The following is a 19,048-nucleotide window of genomic DNA, read 5'->3' on the forward strand; positions in this document are numbered from 1 at the left end:
ATGCTGTTTATATGAGTTCTTCATATAGTCAGTTACTGGGTTTCTCTGGTTGCTGAATTCTACTTGTTATATGAACTAGTTGACAAACTTCTGTTTCAATGTGCAATTTTAGATTGTCCATAATTTGTGTAGTTGAATTAGGATTAATTTTGTATGTCTAGCAGGAAACCTTTAATGGTCCTCAAAATATTGTGATTTGCTTACAAGTAAAAAAAATTGTTAGCTGATGAAGTATATTAACATGTTTTTTCTTACAATATTAGTGTCTAAATTTTTTCTATGTAGTCACAACAGTATGCATTTAATTGTGAAATACAGTCAGGTTAAGAGTCTATCCAACTTTTCAACTTGCAAAATATGTATGATTGATGGGAATACAAGTACTAGGTTATTCGACTGAAGTGAACTATAATAGTTACTATATACCGTAAGTTGTCAGTGTTTCCTAAATGTAGCAAATAATCTGCAACACCAGGCTTGGCGGAACTCGGTTAAAACTTCATTTATCGGTAAATGAAACAAATTAAACCTTCGAGTTCTCCAACTTCGGATTTCTAATATAACTCAGGTTGTCACTGAAGCTTTTATTAAGGACAATAATATCAATTTAATTGAGTGGTTTTCATTATTTTCTCTACATAATTTATTTCCAAATGCACAATCACGAAATACGATTTTTGATCAGTTGTGTTGTCTTTTTTTTTAAGCTATCTGGCATGACCGTTTAAACACTGCATTCCCCGCAACACGTGGATGAATTAACCCTTTCATTTTTTTATAGTTTTTTCCTTTTTATTTTTTCTACTCTGACCTTCTTTTTTCTCTTTTATGTTATTATATTGCTACTTTTCTGAAGTTGAAGAGTAAACAACGTTTAACAATTCTCGTAATGATCTTTTCCAGATTAAATAATGTGTTTTGGTGTAAATTATACTGGGAAAATGTTTAATAGATAATCCTAAATGTATTTGCAGGCATTTGAAATTGGTGCATTTGTGTATAACTTAATGACACAAGTTAATAAGACACTTTAGAAAGCAATTTGGCTTTGTGAATTAAGGTTCATAAACATATTTATACCTTTTAATTCAGAAATGCTGTTTATCCTTGGGGTGCCTAGGTGGCTCAGTCAGTTAAGCATCTGACTCTTGATTTCAGCTCAGTTCTTGATCTCAGGGTCATGAGTTCAAGCCCCATGTTGGGCTCCAGTTTAAAAAAAAAAAGAAAGAAAGAAATGCTGTTTATCCTCAAGATGTGTTCCCAAAAAGATAATAACAATATTTACCATTCACAATATGGTAATATTTAGATATTATTTGTGATAGCAAACTGAAAGCAACCAAAACATCCAACAGTGAGGTAATAATGGTGGCTAAGTAAATTATGATCTAGAGAACCAGGTGAATATTAACATAGTCATTAATAGCATTATCATAAGGACCATGTAAAGCCATGAGCGAGGAACAGAATTTTAAATTACATATATTTTAAGTACATTTTCTTAAGATAATGTGTGCTTATGGACAAAATGTGAAGAATATGCAAACATAGAAGTAGTTTTGGGGTTTTGTTTGTTTGTTTTTGGTTTTGTTTGGTTTTTTGAAGTATAGTTGACACACAGTGTTACAACAGCATGGTGACTCAACCACTCTATATGCTGTGCTGTGTTGTGCTCACAAGTTTCGCTACCATCTGTCACCATACAGCACTATTACGATACCACTGACTACATTCTCTGTGCTGTGCCTGCATCCCCCTGATTTATTCATTCCATAACTGGAAGCCTGCAATTCCCACTCCTTCACCCACTTTTTCCTTCCCCCCACCTCTCCTCCCTCTGCCAACCACCAGTTCTCTGTATTCATGTCTCTGTTTCTGCTTTTTTTGTTACAGGATAACAGAGGTATTAATAATAACTAATACAAATTTTGAAAAAGAAGTTATTTTTTAAGTATAGTTTTTTCCCAACTCCCTACACTGTTGTATTAATAGTGAAAAAGTATTTTTTTAACGTGTTGCTCTTATAAGTAGCCAATACTACGCTGAAGGCTGAACAAAAATGCTTATTACGTAAGTTTATGTACAGCTACAGAATATCGTTACCCTTTCTTTCGGAACATTATCAAGATCATTGAGTTAACCAAGGTATGTGTGTGCCTTTGTGTTTTAACAGGTACCAGTCAGTGGCCCAGACCTGGAGGGCAAGCTCCTTCATCCCCAAGCTATGAAAACTCACTCCACTCCCTGGTAAGAGCCTCTTAGGAATATACAGGTCACTTTTATCTGATAGTGCGGAGTACATTTTTTCAGTAAATCTTGAGTAACAGTGAAAAAACAGTAGGATAGCATTACACACGAATTCTTTGCTAACAAATGGCCTGATGTAGTTTAACAATATGAGATACACTGGGTGTGCCTTTTGCCATCTGTTCTTTGGGTCCTCAGGCTTCTGGTCTAGGGACAGCTGGTGTTAAAATAGAGTTATGGGATTTTTGCTTGATAAATCTAGAGTTTAATTCTTCTGTACTTTTATGTGTACATGTAAGAGGAAACAAACAAAAAGGCACAGAGACCAAGTAAAAGGAAAAAAATTAGTCCAACAGTGGAAAACGATGTATTTTACTCTTTCTCATGTGACTATTCTGTATATGGTTTATTACATTTCCATTAAAAGTTTAAAATGTAATTATCAATTATATTTTTCATGAAAATGTTATTTCCCATGTTTTCTTTTTTTAAAAAAAGGTATTGTGTTAATTGTAAAAGCAAAAATGTTATTTAACAAAACGAATAAGGCAGCAGAATAAAGGAGCCTGTCTAGGTATCGAGCGCGAAGAATTTGTGGTAGAATGTTAACTGCTGTTGCTTTTCAATGCTTAGCACAGAATTACAAAGTATTATAAAAACAAAATAAGGATGACTTGATGGAATGCTAAGTCATGCTATCATTCAATAATTCCAGGTTGCAAATAGAAAAGTTCTTTTTCTGTGACTAACAGAACAATTGAAAGGAAAGTCTTCTTCTCTCATATTTTGCAAGCAAATATAAGCAGTGTGTGCTGTTCAGATGCTAACCTTATAACTTTGCTGTTAGATCCCAGCCTTCTCATACCTTAATACAAGTAGACCTTGCAGATCTCCGCGTTAACTTTACTAACATGTTATGCTGACATGCACATCAGCTATTTCCTCATCTCTTTTGGAGTTAATCTTAACCTGTGCTTTGCCTCCTGTTCTGTCTTGACTTTGCCAGAAAAATCGAGTTGAGCAGCAACTTCACGAGCATTTGCAAGATGCAATGTCCTTCTTAAAGGATGTCTGTGAGGTACTATTTCTTTTAGATGGTGCCTTTTTTGTGTTTCAATTAATTATACTTCCTATTATCCATTTAAAATCTACAGACTCCAAAGTCTTTTAAAATCAAACAATGACCATTTTCGTTTTTGTACAGTATGTAAGAATAGACTTTTGTTCTTTTATGTTATTGAGAATGATTCCTTTTAAAAGAGCTCTACTGGCATGTGCTTTTGATTTTTAAAATTCTAATATGTTTGTGTATGGGGCATGTGTGTATCCACAGACAATATCATTTCCTCAGTTTTGTGAAAGAGCATATTTGGATGTATTCACCATTTCAGATAGGTATGCTTTATTCACTTAAAAAAAATTACAGCTTAAACTTGACGGATTTGAGGACACTTCCCTAAATTGCCCACATTTCACAGATCATTATGAAAGTCCAGGTTATCTTTTTTTATCACCTGTAATTATCAGACACAGCAGAATAGCCTTCACCTTTTGTAGGAAGCTAAAAGAAATGGCCTCATGGTAGATCGGTAAATAGAGTTTTATGAAGAGTGATTTGTTTCTGAAGCTTTGTTAATTTTGCATAGTCAACAAATATCCTTTCTTTGATTCTTGATTGTAGTGCAGGTAGTTGCTTTTGAAGCTACTTGATAGTACATTTTACTTGCTGACTTCCATATATCCCAAAGTAGAAAACATAGCAGTTTAATAATTTAACAGATACCAGCAGTAACCTCCATGTCTTTTTTCAATCCCGACAGCAATCTCGAATGGAGGATCGCTTAGACAGACTGGATGATGCTATCCATGTGCTGCGGAACCATGCTGTGGGACCGTCCACCAGTTTGCCTGCTGGTCACAGTGATATACACAGTTTATTGGGACCATCCCATAATGCACCAATTGGAAATCTCAATTCAAACTATGGTGGATCAAGCCTTGTTACAAGCAGTCGATCTGCTTCAATGGTAAAATAGTGCTCATTTCTTTTGTAATAACCACTAAAACCTATAGTCCTCAATGTTTTTCATGAAATCTTCGGAAGTGAGGGTCCTTCTTTTTTAAAAATACTTTTTGGACAGGGTCATTGGCTGAGCATTGGCCCTTAAAGTCCTGATACGATCATGTGCAAAGAGCTTTAACTTTCAACAAGATCATTTTAGTTTAAACTTCGATTTTTTTTTTCCAGATGTGTGGCCAGAACAGTTTTTCCTTGAAATAGTGTGTAGGAAGTCTGAAGAGCAAAAACAGTAAAGCAAGACTGAATTTCAAGGGGTCTGGTCTAGAAAGCCTGTTTAGTATAATTCAGAACCGACCTTTAAAAGCAGAAGGAATGTGAAATTATTTGTACCAGTCCAAATTTAAGCTTTATTACCAAATAAAGAAAAAATGGGTAGTTTTTAAGAATAGCTGTAATTTAAGTGACAATAAAAGGAAACAATGTTCAATTAATTTCTGAAGAGAATAAAATAATTTAATCCATCTTTTCAAAAACATAATTCTTTAGAGAGAAAAAAGTAAAATTTTTCAGCAAATCAAAAGTTCTGTTGTATGTCCTATGTTATTTTTTGTCCAGATTGTCTCTTAAAGGAATGAAGCTCTTTTTGAACCTGCAATTTAACTGGTGACATGTGTTCGAATGTTTATAGCATTGTTTTTAGGATTTATTGCATACTATGAAATATTCTCCTATGAAACAGATTTCTAGCTGTGAGCCATGTGATCAAGGGTAAAATTCACCTATCATCGAAATAATTAGGTGCCCCAAATGCCGAAGGCTTGTGTTCTATAAAATAGGATTGGTTCCAGATTTTCACATTCACATGTCAGACAGCCATTTATATTCATTTTGGAGCAGCTGAAGTAAACATAAAACACGGCTGCCTAGTTTCCTGAGTACAGTGTTTTTGTCAACATAGGTGACATTAGATGCCTGCATATCTTAACCAGTTTTGGGGTTTGTTTTTTTTTTTTTCAGAGTCAGAAGATCTTGAAATTCAGGCTCCTTCTAAATTTTTGTTGCTTTCAGTAAGCTAATAAAGTGTGAAAACATTTAAAATTATGAAAGTTATAGAAATATAAGGGGTTATTATCACTGTTAGTAGTAATATTAAAATATCAGTAGTGTAATAAGATAGCATTTGTTGCAAATATAAATGTAGAATGTCAAATAATTATTGTTTTGTTGAAATAACTGCTTATGCTTATTAGGAAGAATGACTTGAAAATCAATCTATTTGCATCCCAGGTTTGTCTGAACTGCAACATTTGAAGTTATTTCTTCACCTCTTAATCTTTTTTTAATTCTTCCCTGTTAATAGCTCACTGCTCCTATACAATATTTGATAGAGCTGTGGCTCCTCCCAATTAAATGTAGAGTTTATATAAAAATGGAACTTCTGTCTTCGGAAGGTTGTTTTTATGAACTTTGCATATGAGTTGGAAAGAGACTTTTCAAAATCCAGTCCTACAAAGCCATGTAGAAATCTGGTGTATTTTAGGACTTGGGGAGGGAAAAATTGTTTCATTAGATATTGCCCTGAAGCCTTTAATTAAAAAAGTAGCTTCCATTATATCCTCTAGGAATATGCTGCTTACTTCAGAGCATCAACAAAAAGGCTGCCAGAAGTATTCTTTTAAAAGGGAAAAAAAAAGAAAAGTAGTCTAGAAAAAAGTCTTCTCAACGGGAGGTGCGTCTGGCTTAGTCTGAGCGGCAGCAGCAGTGCTACAGCAGCTAAGCCCGCGCTGTTGCTCGGCGTGCCCGCCGCGGTCCTCTCTCCAGTTCTTACAGCCTTCTTGGAGGACATCGAGCTGGCGAAAGTCTGCCAGACGGCACCTGCTGTATCCACCCCATCCAGACACAGTCGGTAGTGGAGGTGGAGCCACAGATGTTTCTGACAGGCTTACCCTCAAAATATGAAACTTACTAACTGACAAAAATAATCTGAAACTGTCAGGTGAGTCACTGTTCATCTCTCATCCTTCTGAAATGAACAGTTTAGCTGTGAGTCCTCACTTCTCAATTTCAGCAAAAAGATCGAAGGATTGAATGAAATGAAGCTCATAGTCAGCTAGTGACTCTCCCAGCTAAGTCTTAGGCATCCCCCTGAGGAAGATTCTTATCCTGCTGGCTCTTATGACATCTGAGGAGCCAGGAGCCCCTGCTTACACGCCCAGTACCCACCTATAGGAAATCAACTCTTTTCATATTATTGGAAGGTGTATAATTTGGGGGGGGGGAGGCATATTATTATAGCTCTTGCCAGCCAGCTTCAGAATTAATCTCCTTTTATTATTCCCTCTGGCCCCTCTGTATTCTAACAGATGTTGACTAAGAAATGACACAATTTTACATTCTGGAATCACTTTTCCTTTTTGGTCCGGTTTGACTTTCTGGTAGTTTTTATACTTTTCCTTTTTATTAACATAAATTAGTATTTGTTTTAAAGGTGTCTAAAAACGGAGGTTACATGGCCAAAATTACGAAGTAACTACAGAAATACCAGTTTATCAACAATTTTGTATCATCATCTAGAATTTGTAAGGTCAGCTTCTCTCTAAAATATGTAATTTTCATCATTCCATTTATTTTCTGGAGAGAATAGAATTAATTCTAATAAACAAATACCATTTCAGGAATTCCAGAGAACATTCAAATAAAATTTTTGTTCTCATGGGCATTTACTGTAGGTCACCATCCTAATTGCAGGTTTTAAATATGATATTGCTTTCTCTCCTAGCATTTAGAAGAAAGATCAGCATACTTCTGTAAAAGGCCAGATAAGTGAATATTTTCAGCTTTGAAGGCTGTATGATCTCTGTCACAACTACTTAACTCTAACATTGTAACATGAAAGCAGCCATAGAGATTATGAAAACAAGTGGGTGTGGCTGTGTTCCAATAAAACTTCATTTATGGAAAAAAAAAAAAAGAGCTCCTTAATACCAGGACCAGATTTGACCAACAGGCCACACCTTGCCAGTTTTTGAATTAGAACATAAATTAGCTTCCCAGTGCAGGTAACGAGCGTTAGCAAGTTTGGTTTTTTTTCTTTTTCCTGGAGCCTTGTAACTGTTTGCTTATTTTTTTAATGATTAGTTTGGGAGTTTTGTTGAAGTAGATGGAGTATTTGATTGAGGTAAGCCAGAATACACTTAGAGTAGAAGAATAAGAGTTGACGTCAAGATAAAAGTGGTAAAGACAGCTCAGCTCGCAGCTGCAGTGCTATCAAGATTACTTGTGGTGTAAGGCTACTTAGACAGATTTAATCAAAATGGTGTCCCTTGGTTAGGGAAATAACTTTGTTGCTGATAAACTTTCTTTACGTTGTTTTCAGTTATAAGAAGATTATGTCAGTAAAAGTCATCCATAGCTGATAGTATTGATTTGTGGAAGATCCATCTTCTTGTCTTGTAGATAAAATAATAGGTATTTTTTTTATTATTCCAGAGAAAGATTTTTGTATTTCACACCAAGGAGATAAGATTACCAATTGCCAAAAGCCTATGTTAATAGGAGCCACAATCAAAAGACTTAATTTTGACTGTTACTTTTAACTGAACTTGACCAGCCTCAAAGTTTAGAATTAAATGGCGTTTCAAACACAGAAAGCTTTTAACATTATTTCAGCTATCTAATACAAAAATTAAATTTTTAGAAAGATCACTATGTCAGAAAAAGAAACTAAAAAATTGATAATTCCTGCTTTTTAAAATATAATTAGTATAGCCAGCCTGGTGTAGTTAATATTTGCTCTTATTTTTGAATGTGGTTAACATTTTCATTTACTTAATTTCATATTCCCTTTCAATATTTTTGATGATTTCTCCATATTTGCTGAATGCAAATATAAAACTTAAGACTTTTTTGTCAGATACTCTTACTAGGATTTGACTGGTAATACTGTTTAAATTTTAAAGCACAAAATCAGGGTTTTTAGAACTATTAAAATGTCAGCATTGGACTTCAGTTTTTCTCCCACTTATTTAGTGTAAGAATAAACTCTTGGAATAAACTGTTGACAGAAAAAAATACCGGTATTAAGTAGAAAACTGAAAAGGACTAGAATTGTTAATTTTATTGGGGCATTATGAAGAGGTCTCAACAGTATGAAGTTATTGTATGCCATATCTGTTTATGGCTGTGTAATATCTAGACTAATGAGGCCCAGTGAGATAGCTCATGGTACCACTTTTATCTTTAACAGAAAGTACTCTTTCCTCTAACAGTGATTTCACCTTCATACTAAGTTATATTAGAAGTTTTTTGTATTAATGGAAGCTTGATGCAAATCTTAAAAAGTTCCTTATTTAATGATATAAAATTTTATCCATGAGGTCTTTTGATTTCTTTATTATAAGTACTGAGGAAATTTAATCCAACCATTTCTTTTAAATTTTTTTTAATTGTTCAGTTACAATTTTAATTGTTACCAAGCTGTGGTTGGAGATGTCTGGTGTTCTTGTATGAAGTAGAATAAATAATGTTAAATTGTAGGATTTAAAGTTTCTTATATAATGATTTAAAAATATAAATTATGCCATTTTCTAAATCCTAAAGCAGTTAGAGAATAGTTCTAAAAGACATAAGATGAAGTTATTAAAGACTAACAGGCAAATAAAGTAATATTTATTCAAAATTAGTACTCTTGTCACATAGTCAATTTGAAATTCTTTTAACCTTACATTTAGACAGTATTTAATTTAGTAGTATAGGTTCGTATGCCATAGAAATTGTGTGTCTAGGTTTCAAAAAAATTGAAGGAGTTTATTTTTAACTCTATTTTACTTTTTCTAACCAATTTTTTTCCTGAATGGGCAATTTAATTTTTTTCATTGAAAAAACTACATTATAGTGGTTTTAAAGAGATTTGATACCATTTTTTAAATTCAGAATTGTGTCAAATGGCAACTTTTTAAAGTTTGAAAACTATATAGGTTATATATTTATGGTGATATCATTAAAAAGGCACCACATTCTACCAAGTTTCTAGCTTAAAAACCCCTCTTTAGGTAAAACGAAATACATACAGAACATAAAGATCCTTTAATCAGTCTGTAGATTAATACTGATTAATTTAAATCATTAGTATTCAGTGAACAGTACAAATGAAACAAATTATTAGAATAGAATTCAGAATCAGAGAGGAATTCATACTGAGTACTTTTCAGTCTGCTCCTTAATTCACAAGACCTCTTATTCATCAACTAATTAGATTTAGCATTTTTCTATTGTGGGTGCTAAAGCAATTGGCCAAATTAAATGAAAACAGGTCCCTTGTTGGGTGCTCCCACAAAAGTAAGGCCATACACAGATTGTGAAGATTCAGAATGCAGGATGATGTCATTTAATGAGATGGGCCTTTTATTCTGAAATAGAGCTCTTCATAATAATTGAAATTTAGAGCATAGCAGGCCTAGGGGTTTGCCTTCCCCTGCTTACTCCCCCAGTAGCAGCAGCCTGTCAGCTGTATGCTAACGAGAGGAACAATTAAACATAGGGTCCTATCTGGCTGGCCCAGTCTCTGAGCTCAGACAAAGAACTGTTTATACACCTGTTGTGTCTGTGGACAGAGCCATTTGAATGGGTAGCTGCAGATTAAAAGGAGGACATGGGAACCAATGTGAGCAAGGGTTAAATAGAACTTTAAGAACTGTGAAAGTCAAATTCTCCAGAAAATATATGAGGACCATTTGCAGGGGGAATCAAGTTACCAAAAAAAAAGTTCCTGCTAACTTCATTAACATGAAAAACTCCAGACTTCCAGCTTTCTGCTAGTCTGAAGCCATTTTTTAGGGGTTTAATTTTTTTTTTTCTTTTTGGGAGCCAAAAAAATACTTACTTTGTAGTATTCCAAAGAGATGAAAATAATTTGCTGGCGTTTATATCCCAAAACAAATTGATCAACGGTCTGATTTTCCTTCAGGTCAAGGCAAAATCCCTAAGACTTACATAGATAATGATCTTTTGTCTGCCAGTCCTTTCATCAGAAAGGAAATGATGGAACAATTTTATTAGTTGAGATTCAGAAAATCAAAGAATTGTTTTTACTAATAAAATAAAAAGAAGTAAGAATTCAGAAGATGCATCATCACTTATCCCTTGGATGGAAATTCAGTCTGTGGCTGTTTGACGGTATTGTCTTACAGAGCTGTAAAATGAGTTGTACACATACAGTATAGAGTAAATATACATATGTTTAAAAGTTTAAGTTTTAAAAGGCTGTTTTCTTTTAAGTTACTTGGTATGATAGCTCAAAATACTAGGTAAGAACAATTTAGCACATATTACCAAAGATCACGGGAGCTTTTAAGTTCACATTATAAACACAGACACAGAAATCTTAGCTTTTACTTTGTCCTGCAGTGATTTCTTCAGCCAGTCAAAATTGTTCTCATGCTATTTATCTTTAGAATAGGCTTAGGCTCCTAAAGTCCCAAAGATTTTGCAGCTACATATATTGTATTTATACTGTACTTACTTTTATAAGTGGGATTTTTGAACTGACCTCTCCTTAGATCATTAAGTAGTTCATAGCAAGCAAAGAAAGCAACTAATCCTCAGCAATGACTAATCCTCAAATAAATTTAAAAGTAGATAGGGAATACATTAAATGGGTTTTTAAAAACTACATTAAAGGGGTGCCTGGATGGATCAGTCAGTTAAGTGTCTGATTCTTGATTTTGGCTTAGGTTGTGAGAGATGGAGCCCCACCTCAGGCTCTGCGCTGGGCGTGGAGTCTGCTTAAGATTGTCTCTCTCTCTCTCCCTCCCTCTGCTCCCCGCTCCTGCGCCACCCTCCCTCAGAAAAATTAAAAAAGAAAAACTACATTAAAGATAGGAATAAGGGTGGAGAACAGACATTTCTTAAAAAGTGTGGTGAAAGACCTGATGTGTTCTAATCAAGTCCAGTACCAAATGGCCTTGTTGCTGAAACTTTGCTTTGGTGCCTTTTGTTTAGCTCACAGGAAACCAATGGATAAACTTGCATAGGGGTATTTATACCTCTTAGGGTAAAATCCATATAAAGTCATGCAAGATAAAAGCTATATTAATTACTCAAGAGAGATTCAAAGCAGAAGAGTTTGCTGGGATTGAAGAATTTGTTGAAAAACAGTGATTCTTATATGTAACTCCAAGCAATAAACCTCTTTAATTAGGGGCGCCTGGGGGGCACAGCGGTTAAGCGTCTGCCTTCGGCTCAGGGCGTGATCCCGGCGTTATGGGATCGAGCCCCACATCAGGCTCCTCCGCTATGAGCCTGCTTCTTCCTCTCCCACTCCCCCTGCTTGTGTTCCCTCTCTCGCTGGCTATCTCTGTTAAATAAATAAATAAAATCTTTAAAAATAAATAAATAAACCTCTTTAATTAAAGGCTTAATCTTGTAGTCAACACATGTGCTACCGTTCTAATAAAAAGCTTCATTTGTAACCAGTTGTTCTAAAAATACTACTGCAGCTAAAATATTTGGTGGTGTTTGCATGCCTTGCCTTCTAATTTTAGGCTAATTGTGATTTATGTAAGTTTGATTGAAACAGAATAAAAATATATATCATTTTTGTCGCCTGGCAATGCAGAACTTTTGTTTTAAGTTAATTCCATTTTGTATCGGTTTTGCTGCTCTTTTTAAATTTTTGAGGGAGGCAGAGGAAGAAGAAAAAACAAGACACTGTATATGTGTGTGTGAGGAAAGGGTATACCAAAGTATAGATAAATACTATTATTACTTGGAGTGTAGCAATATTTTGTTAAATGCAAATTCATACATATGGAATATGCATATGGAATAGATTTTCAGATTGATTGATGTAGGATTATTAATAGATACTATAATGTGTAGTGCTTTATCTCTCTTAGCTCATTTGCTTCACACAACAACCTTCTGTTGGATATAAAATTTGAAAGTTGGAATTTTTTTTTATATATTTTGATTCAAAAGCAGTGGTACCATCAAGCCTTTTGAAATCCAGAAATCAGAAATAGCATCCCAAAAAAGTTGTTAAATTCAAATGAGTGATGGATGTCATTTTTTCTATTAAACCCATTAAAAGAATTTAACAATTTTTGCCCCTGAACTGTCTTGACTTTTTTCTTTTCTTTTCATTTTTTAATTTTAGGTTGGAACTCATCGAGAAGACTCTGTCAGTCTCAATGGCAATCATTCAGTCCTGTCTAGTACAGTCACTGCTTCAAGCACAGACTTGAACCACAAAACACAAGAAAATTTTAGAGGTAACTATATTGTTGGTTTTCAGCAGTAATGATGCATACAGAGATATCACTTGGAACACTGTCATCTTTCTTACAAGCAGACTGACATCTATGAGTCGAAAGCCATCTTTGGTGAGGCAATTCCAAACACTAGTGCTACTGAATATAGAGGGTAGATATTTAGGGTTCCAGTTGCCCCATTTGGCTGGGCCAATTGTAGATACTTATTAATGGATAGAACCACATGCAAACTGTTCAGTATTTACTGGCCATCTTACCTGCTCCTGCTTCTGTCATGTCTCTTTCCTAATCACTTCCCCTCATGACTGAGCCCTCATGGTCCCTAGAGGCAGTGAGGAATTTTTCTGAGTATGTTGAGAGCTCAAAATGATAGTAGCTTTTATTTAGAAGATTATAATTTAATTTGAGAGAGAGACAATTCTGATAAAAACAAACTGATAAATGTTATAATAGAGCTTATAAGTACTAATATATAACTAATATTAAGACCATCAAAGTAAGGTTTTCCCAGTTATATTTAACCATGCAACCCATTTTATTGTGTTTATCTGGGAAAATGTTAAAGCTTATTTCCTTTACCTTACCAGCATCTTAGAAGTCAGTTTCTAAACTGCTTCAAATTTCTTATACTTGTTCGGTTGTTAAGTAGTGCCTGAAAGTAAGCATTAGAGTGACCATCAAGGTGAGACTTCTTCTTTTATTTTTTTTTTAAGATTTAAAAAAAGGGGGGGGCGGCACCTGGGTGGCACAGCGGTTAAGCGTCTGCTTTCGGCTCAGGGCGTGATCCTGGCATTATGGGATCGAGCCCCACATCAGGCTCCTCCGCTATGAGCCTGCTTCTTCCTCTCCCACTCCCCCTGCTTGTGTTCCCTCTCTCACTGGCTGTCTCTATCTCTGTCAAATAAATAAAATCTTAAAAAAAAAAGATTTATTAATTTATTTGATGGGGGGTTGCTGAGGGAGGGGGAGAGAGAGAATCTCAAGCAGACTCCCCGCTGAATGTGGAGTCTGACGCTTAACCCACTGAGCCACCCAGGCACCCCAGACTACTTATTTTAAATACAGATGCTTTAAATATAATTTTCTCCAAGGTTTGTGGATCTGTTCTTTCCAGCTCTAAATAGTATATTATTCTACATCTTCAGATTTCCATCATAGTCTTGTAACAAGTAAAAACATTCACCATCTAGAAGGCCTTTTACTGTCTTAGTTCTAATTCTGGACATTTATGTTTCTTTGTCTCTTTGTTAGGTGGCTTGCAAAGTCAGTCTGGAACTGTTGTTCCAGCAGAAATCAAGACTGAAAACAAAGAAAAAGATGAAAACCTTCATGAACCTCCTTCATCAGATGACATGAAATCAGATGATGAATCCTCCCAAAAAGATATCAAGGTTTCATCTAGAGGCAGAACAAGGTATTTGTTAGCATCCAGTATTACATTTCACTCACGTGCCATGGGTGAAAATACTTGGAAAATTGAAGGCTGTCATGCATTTATTAACTGTCAGCTATGTTCTAGACTGTGTTAGGACTTCATATGTTACCTCATTTAGTGCTCATGGCATCCCTAAAAGGGGAGGCATATGACGCTGACTCCAAAATTATGTATTCCATTATACCATAGTATTTTAGGGCCTACATATAAAAAAGAATTATATCTCTCCCTTCAGTTAGAGCACAAAATAATTAAATTGTACATTTGGAGACATTTAGATACATTCCACCAATAAATACTTGATTATATTATTTTAACACTATGTTTATGATAAAAATCTATTGTATCATTTAAACCAGGGGTCAGCAAACTATGGCCCATGGGCCAAATCTAGCCTATAGCCTATTTTTATAAATAAAGTTTTATTGAAACACTGCCATATCCCATTCATTTGCATATGGTCTATGGCTGCTTTCCTAATGCAGTGGCAGATTTGGGTAGTTACAGCAGGGACCAGATGGCCCACAAAGCTGAAAATATTTACTATCTGGCCCTTTACAGAAGAAGTTTCCCAACTCTTGATTTAAACAATAATTTGAGAAGAGTATGGAAAAGGAAGTACTCCAGGTGGACTGATGTTGTTGGGGAGGGTTCTCTAGAAATCAGACTTGACCTTGCTTTTCAGTATGGATATTGACACACAGAACATTAGTTTCAAATGATTTCCAGATTCTTCACTCAGATTTTTCTTCTAGTTCTACATTAAATTTAGATGGTTTGGTATATTTTTGGCATGTCCTATTTGTTGGCATCAATAATATGTATATATCACATATAGGTATTTAAAACATTGTTCTTTGTATTAAATTAGGGTGCAAAGGAGACCACAATGAGTATAGTAGATATAGCTAAAAAAATTAAATTGAAAATTAATTTAAAAATTAAATCTTAAGGTTCTAATACTATCTTTTTTTTTTTTTTTTTTTTTTTTTTAAGATTTTATTTGTTTATCTGAGAAGAGAGCGAGAGCGAGCCTGATCTGGGGGGAGGAGGTAGGAGGAACAGACTCCGGGCTGAGCAGGGAGCCCAGGACTCTGGGATCATGACCTGAGCTGAAGGCAGATGTTTAACTGACTGAGTCACCCAGGTGTCCCTTAATACTGTCATTTTAATATGCGTTGTACTCAGTTGTGGAGGGGCATGAAGAAGTAAAAATTGGGTCAGGAAATCCAGAGACTACTCCTTTGAGGCATCTTAATTCTTTAATACTTTTATTATTCAAATAGAATGTTAAGAGAAATAATTTGTATCTTTCCTTCTTATCATCTTTTCATCTTAAAGGTCAGAGTTTAGCAAACTTTCCATGTAAAGGGTAGACAGTATCTATTTTAGGTTTTGTGGGCCATTGTGTCTCTGTAGCAACTACTCAACTCTGCCATTGTAATAAAAGCAGCCAAAGACAATACATTAACAAGTGAGCGTGGCTCTTTGAATAAAATTTTATGTAAGAAAACAGGGAGCCAGCTCATAGGCCATAGTTTGCTGAACCCTGTTATATAGGTCATGAGAAATTGAGAAGGCAGTATAACAGTTTACTAATAACAGTAATGCTTAGTAATTAATGATAGCTAATAGGTTAATAATGTGTTCTTTAGATAAATAAAGTTAACCTGGAGTTGAGTTATGGCTCCATTGCATACTTGCCAAGTGACCCTGGACAAGTTATTAAAACTCTCTGAGCTTTAAGGGTTTTTTTCTCTAAAAAGAGACTTTCTATTATAGGATTCTTATGGAAATAAACTGAAAATGATGCATATAAAGCCCTTTGCACACTCTTTTGCATGCAGTAAATACCCAGTAAGGTACTATAGTTACTGTTATCACAATGATAATTTTAGTATGTGGTGTAGCCTTGCTTCTGTGGAACACTTACCTGGGTCCTTGTCATTACACTGCCACTAATTAACTGTGTGATCCTAGGATAGTCACAGATTTCTCTAGATCTGGCAGTAGTTCTCAGCCCTAATGCACAAAATCCTGAAACATTTTAGAAATACTGGTTGTCTTGGCCCCAACCCAAGCTCACTAAGTCAGCATCTCTGGTAGTGGGACTGTTAAAACCTGTGTTTTTCAAGTGCCCCTGAAGATTCTGATGGGTGGACACATTTGGAAACCTTTGGGCTAGATGATCTGTGAAGTTTCTTTGAAGTGAAAGAGCTAGTGATTCTATTATAAAAGAGTATTTGTATGTAATTCTTGACAATTAGCTAGTAAAAATCTCTTGTGTACTTAATCTTTATTACGGTACTCAGGTTTATTGGAGAAAACATCTATTCTTTGTGCATATTATTACAGGATTCTGAGAGGCTCCTCTCAGTCATTTATTTCTGAAATATAAATAGAATTTTCTAAAAGTTATTCCAGATCATCTCCCTCAAATGTTTTTGTTTTTCTGATCACTTAATCTGTTTTCATTACAGAAATTTGGAAAATACAGAAAAGAACCCAAAAAATCACAAGAAACTGAACTATCAATTTTTTAAGGAATAGATATCCCATAACTATAGTTTAAATTGGAATTTAACTGGATATAAGTTTTACAATATCTTTTTTCATGTAACAGTATATTTTTAATATTTTCATTTGTCCCTGAGTTTTCTCAAATGTTTTTTCCTTTGTTTTTTGCCAGCTTTATTGAGGTTTAATTCACATACATATATAATAAAATACACCAAATTTTAAGTGTACAGTTTTTGTCCTTTGGCAAATGTATATGGTCTTATAATCACCACAACATTAATAATATAGAATATTTCTACCAAAAAGTTTCCTTATGCCCCTTGGTAATCGGTACCCTTCTTCCATCCCCTGGCAGCCATTCATCTGCTTTCCATTACTAGAGCTTTGTCTTTTCTAGAGCTTCATGTAAATCATACAGTATGTAGTCTCGTGTCTGGCATCTTTTACTTATTAGCACAATCTGCAGCTTAATTTTTAGAAACTACATAGTAGACAGTTGTCTGGATGTACTGTGATTTATTTAACCTGTGTCCTGTTATTGGACTCCCAATTAGTTGCTAAAGTAAATAATTCTGTGATCAACTTTTTTACAATAAATTCCTATGTACATCTCTAATTATATCCTTAGGATAAATTTCTAAAGTTGGAATTGCTGATCAAGATGTAATGAACATTTTAAGGCTTCGGGTTCATTTTGCCAATTTGTCCTTGAAAAAACTTGTTCCATTTGATTCATGGTTTTTTTTTAAGATTTTATTTATTTATTAGAGGGTGAGAGCATGCACACGAGAAAGAGAGAGAGCAGAGGAGGAGGGAGAAGCAGACTCCTCACTGAGCAGGGAGCCCAACACAGGGCTCAATCCCAGGACCCCAAGACCATGACTGAGCCAAGGGCAGACACCCAACAGACTGAGCCACCCAGGCGCCCCATGACTCATGTTTTAGAATCATTGCCACTGACAGTATTTCTCTCTGAAACAAAAAGTAGTCATTTTCTGAGATATTTCTCTCATTCTGTGTCGTAAGCTTTTCTTCCTCCTTCTCACTAGGTAAGAAAAAAAACAAAAACAAAAACAAAAGCATTTGAGGGAGATGATTTGGAATATATTTAGGAGCACAGGTTAGGCAAATTATAATACATTAGTGTAGTAGGACAGTGCTTCTCAGACCTTAATGTACATATGAACCAGCCAGGGATCTTGTTAAAGTGTAGCTTCCAATTCAGTAGGCTTGCAGTAGCACTTGAGTCTGTGTTCTTAACAAGCTCCCAGTAATGCTGATGGTGCTGATCACTTTCTGAGTATCAAGGCACTAGAATATTATGTAGTCATTCAAATTACGTTTATAAAGAGTTGCCCTAGTATGGAGAAGTGTTTATGCTGAACGTGCAATGGAAAATGCGTTTTAAAATGTATGCGGTCAGGTTCCTGGCTGGCTCAGTTGGTTGAGTGTCTGAATCTTAATTTCAGCTCAGGTCGTGATCTCAGGGTTGTGAGATCAAGCCCTGCATCAAGCTCCACGTTCAGCGTAGAGTCTGCTTGGGATTCTCTCTCTCCCTCTCTCTCTGCCTCTCTCCCCACTTATACATGTGTTCACTCTCTAAATAAGTAAGTAAATAAATAAATTGAAATTTTTTGAAAATGTATGTGGTGTAATTTCAAGTATATGTATATATATATATGTGTGTGTATATATGTGCATTAAAGAAAGACTGGAAAGATATATGTAATCATGTTAAGTATGACTGTTTCTACTGTTTGGTAAAATTTAAAGGTAATTTTCATCTCCATCGTATAATATACAATGAGTATATCTTATTTTATAGGGATCTAATAGACATTGTCGTTACTTTGTTTTCTAGCAGTACTAATGAAGATGAGGATTTGAACCCAGAACAGAAGATAGAAAGGGAGAAAGAAAGGCGGATGGCTAACAATGCCAGAGAACGTTTACGTGTGCGGGATATTAACGAAGCATTCAAAGAGCTTGGTCGGATGTGTCAGCTCCATTTAAAGAGTGAAAAACCCCAAACAAAACTCCTTATTCTTCATCAGGCCGTGGCAGTCATCCTTAGTCTAGAACAGCAAGTAAGAGGTAAGTAGGTTCAGCAAAAATACGTAACTATTCTGCCTTAGATGGGCAGACATTTCTTTTTCCACTTGCTCTTCTGCTTGGGAAGTTGTTTGTTAAGTTCAACTAGTACTTCTGCCACTGCCTCATCTGGATCAAGTTTTCTCTGTAGTTCTCTCACCTCTAGCTTTTAGTATTCATCAGTATCTATAGGCTTGGTGCTTCCCACAAACCAGTAGAGCACAGTCCTTTGAAATGTTGCAGAGAATAGCCAGCCTCTGCCTGCTGCTCAGCATTAGTGTTTTATGCCCCTTTGTTCTTGTTCTTGTTACGTCTGGTCTCCCACACTGTTGAATTTACCTGCCCAGACCTGTTTTCCTCCCTGCTCCTTCCTGTCTTCCCCATTCTCTGTACTGAACTTCTCGCCTGCTTTACCCTGGGCCATCTATTAAAATGGCCCTGCTGATTAATTGGATGCCCGATCAT

The 19,048-nt window shown here is 35.3% G+C and overlaps 1 protein-coding gene across 8 annotated transcripts in view; it reads left to right on the top strand.

Moving 5' to 3' along the window:
• Positions 1–19,048, top strand: part of TCF12 (transcription factor 12) — a 374,787-nt gene that overhangs the window by 344,341 nt on the left and 11,398 nt on the right. For 6 of the 8 annotated variants that reach the window (XM_057306207.1, XM_026518560.4, XM_048219591.2 and 3 more), the window contains 5 exons: positions 2,174–2,247; positions 4,068–4,274; positions 12,423–12,537; positions 13,789–13,951; positions 18,354–18,586. In XM_057306207.1, coding sequence (XP_057162190.1) covers positions 2,174–2,247; positions 4,068–4,274; positions 12,423–12,537; positions 13,789–13,951; positions 18,354–18,586 — 792 coding nt within the window. The remainder of the gene's footprint in view (positions 1–2,173; positions 2,248–4,067; positions 4,275–12,422; positions 12,538–13,788; positions 13,952–18,353; positions 18,587–19,048) is intronic. The other 2 variants (XM_048219597.2, XM_044391041.3) reach the window with 1 other exon arrangement.

This window comes from Ursus arctos, unplaced genomic scaffold (assembly GCF_023065955.2).
Source record: "Ursus arctos isolate Adak ecotype North America unplaced genomic scaffold, UrsArc2.0 scaffold_36, whole genome shotgun sequence".
Lineage (NCBI taxonomy): Eukaryota > Metazoa > Chordata > Mammalia > Carnivora > Ursidae > Ursus > Ursus arctos.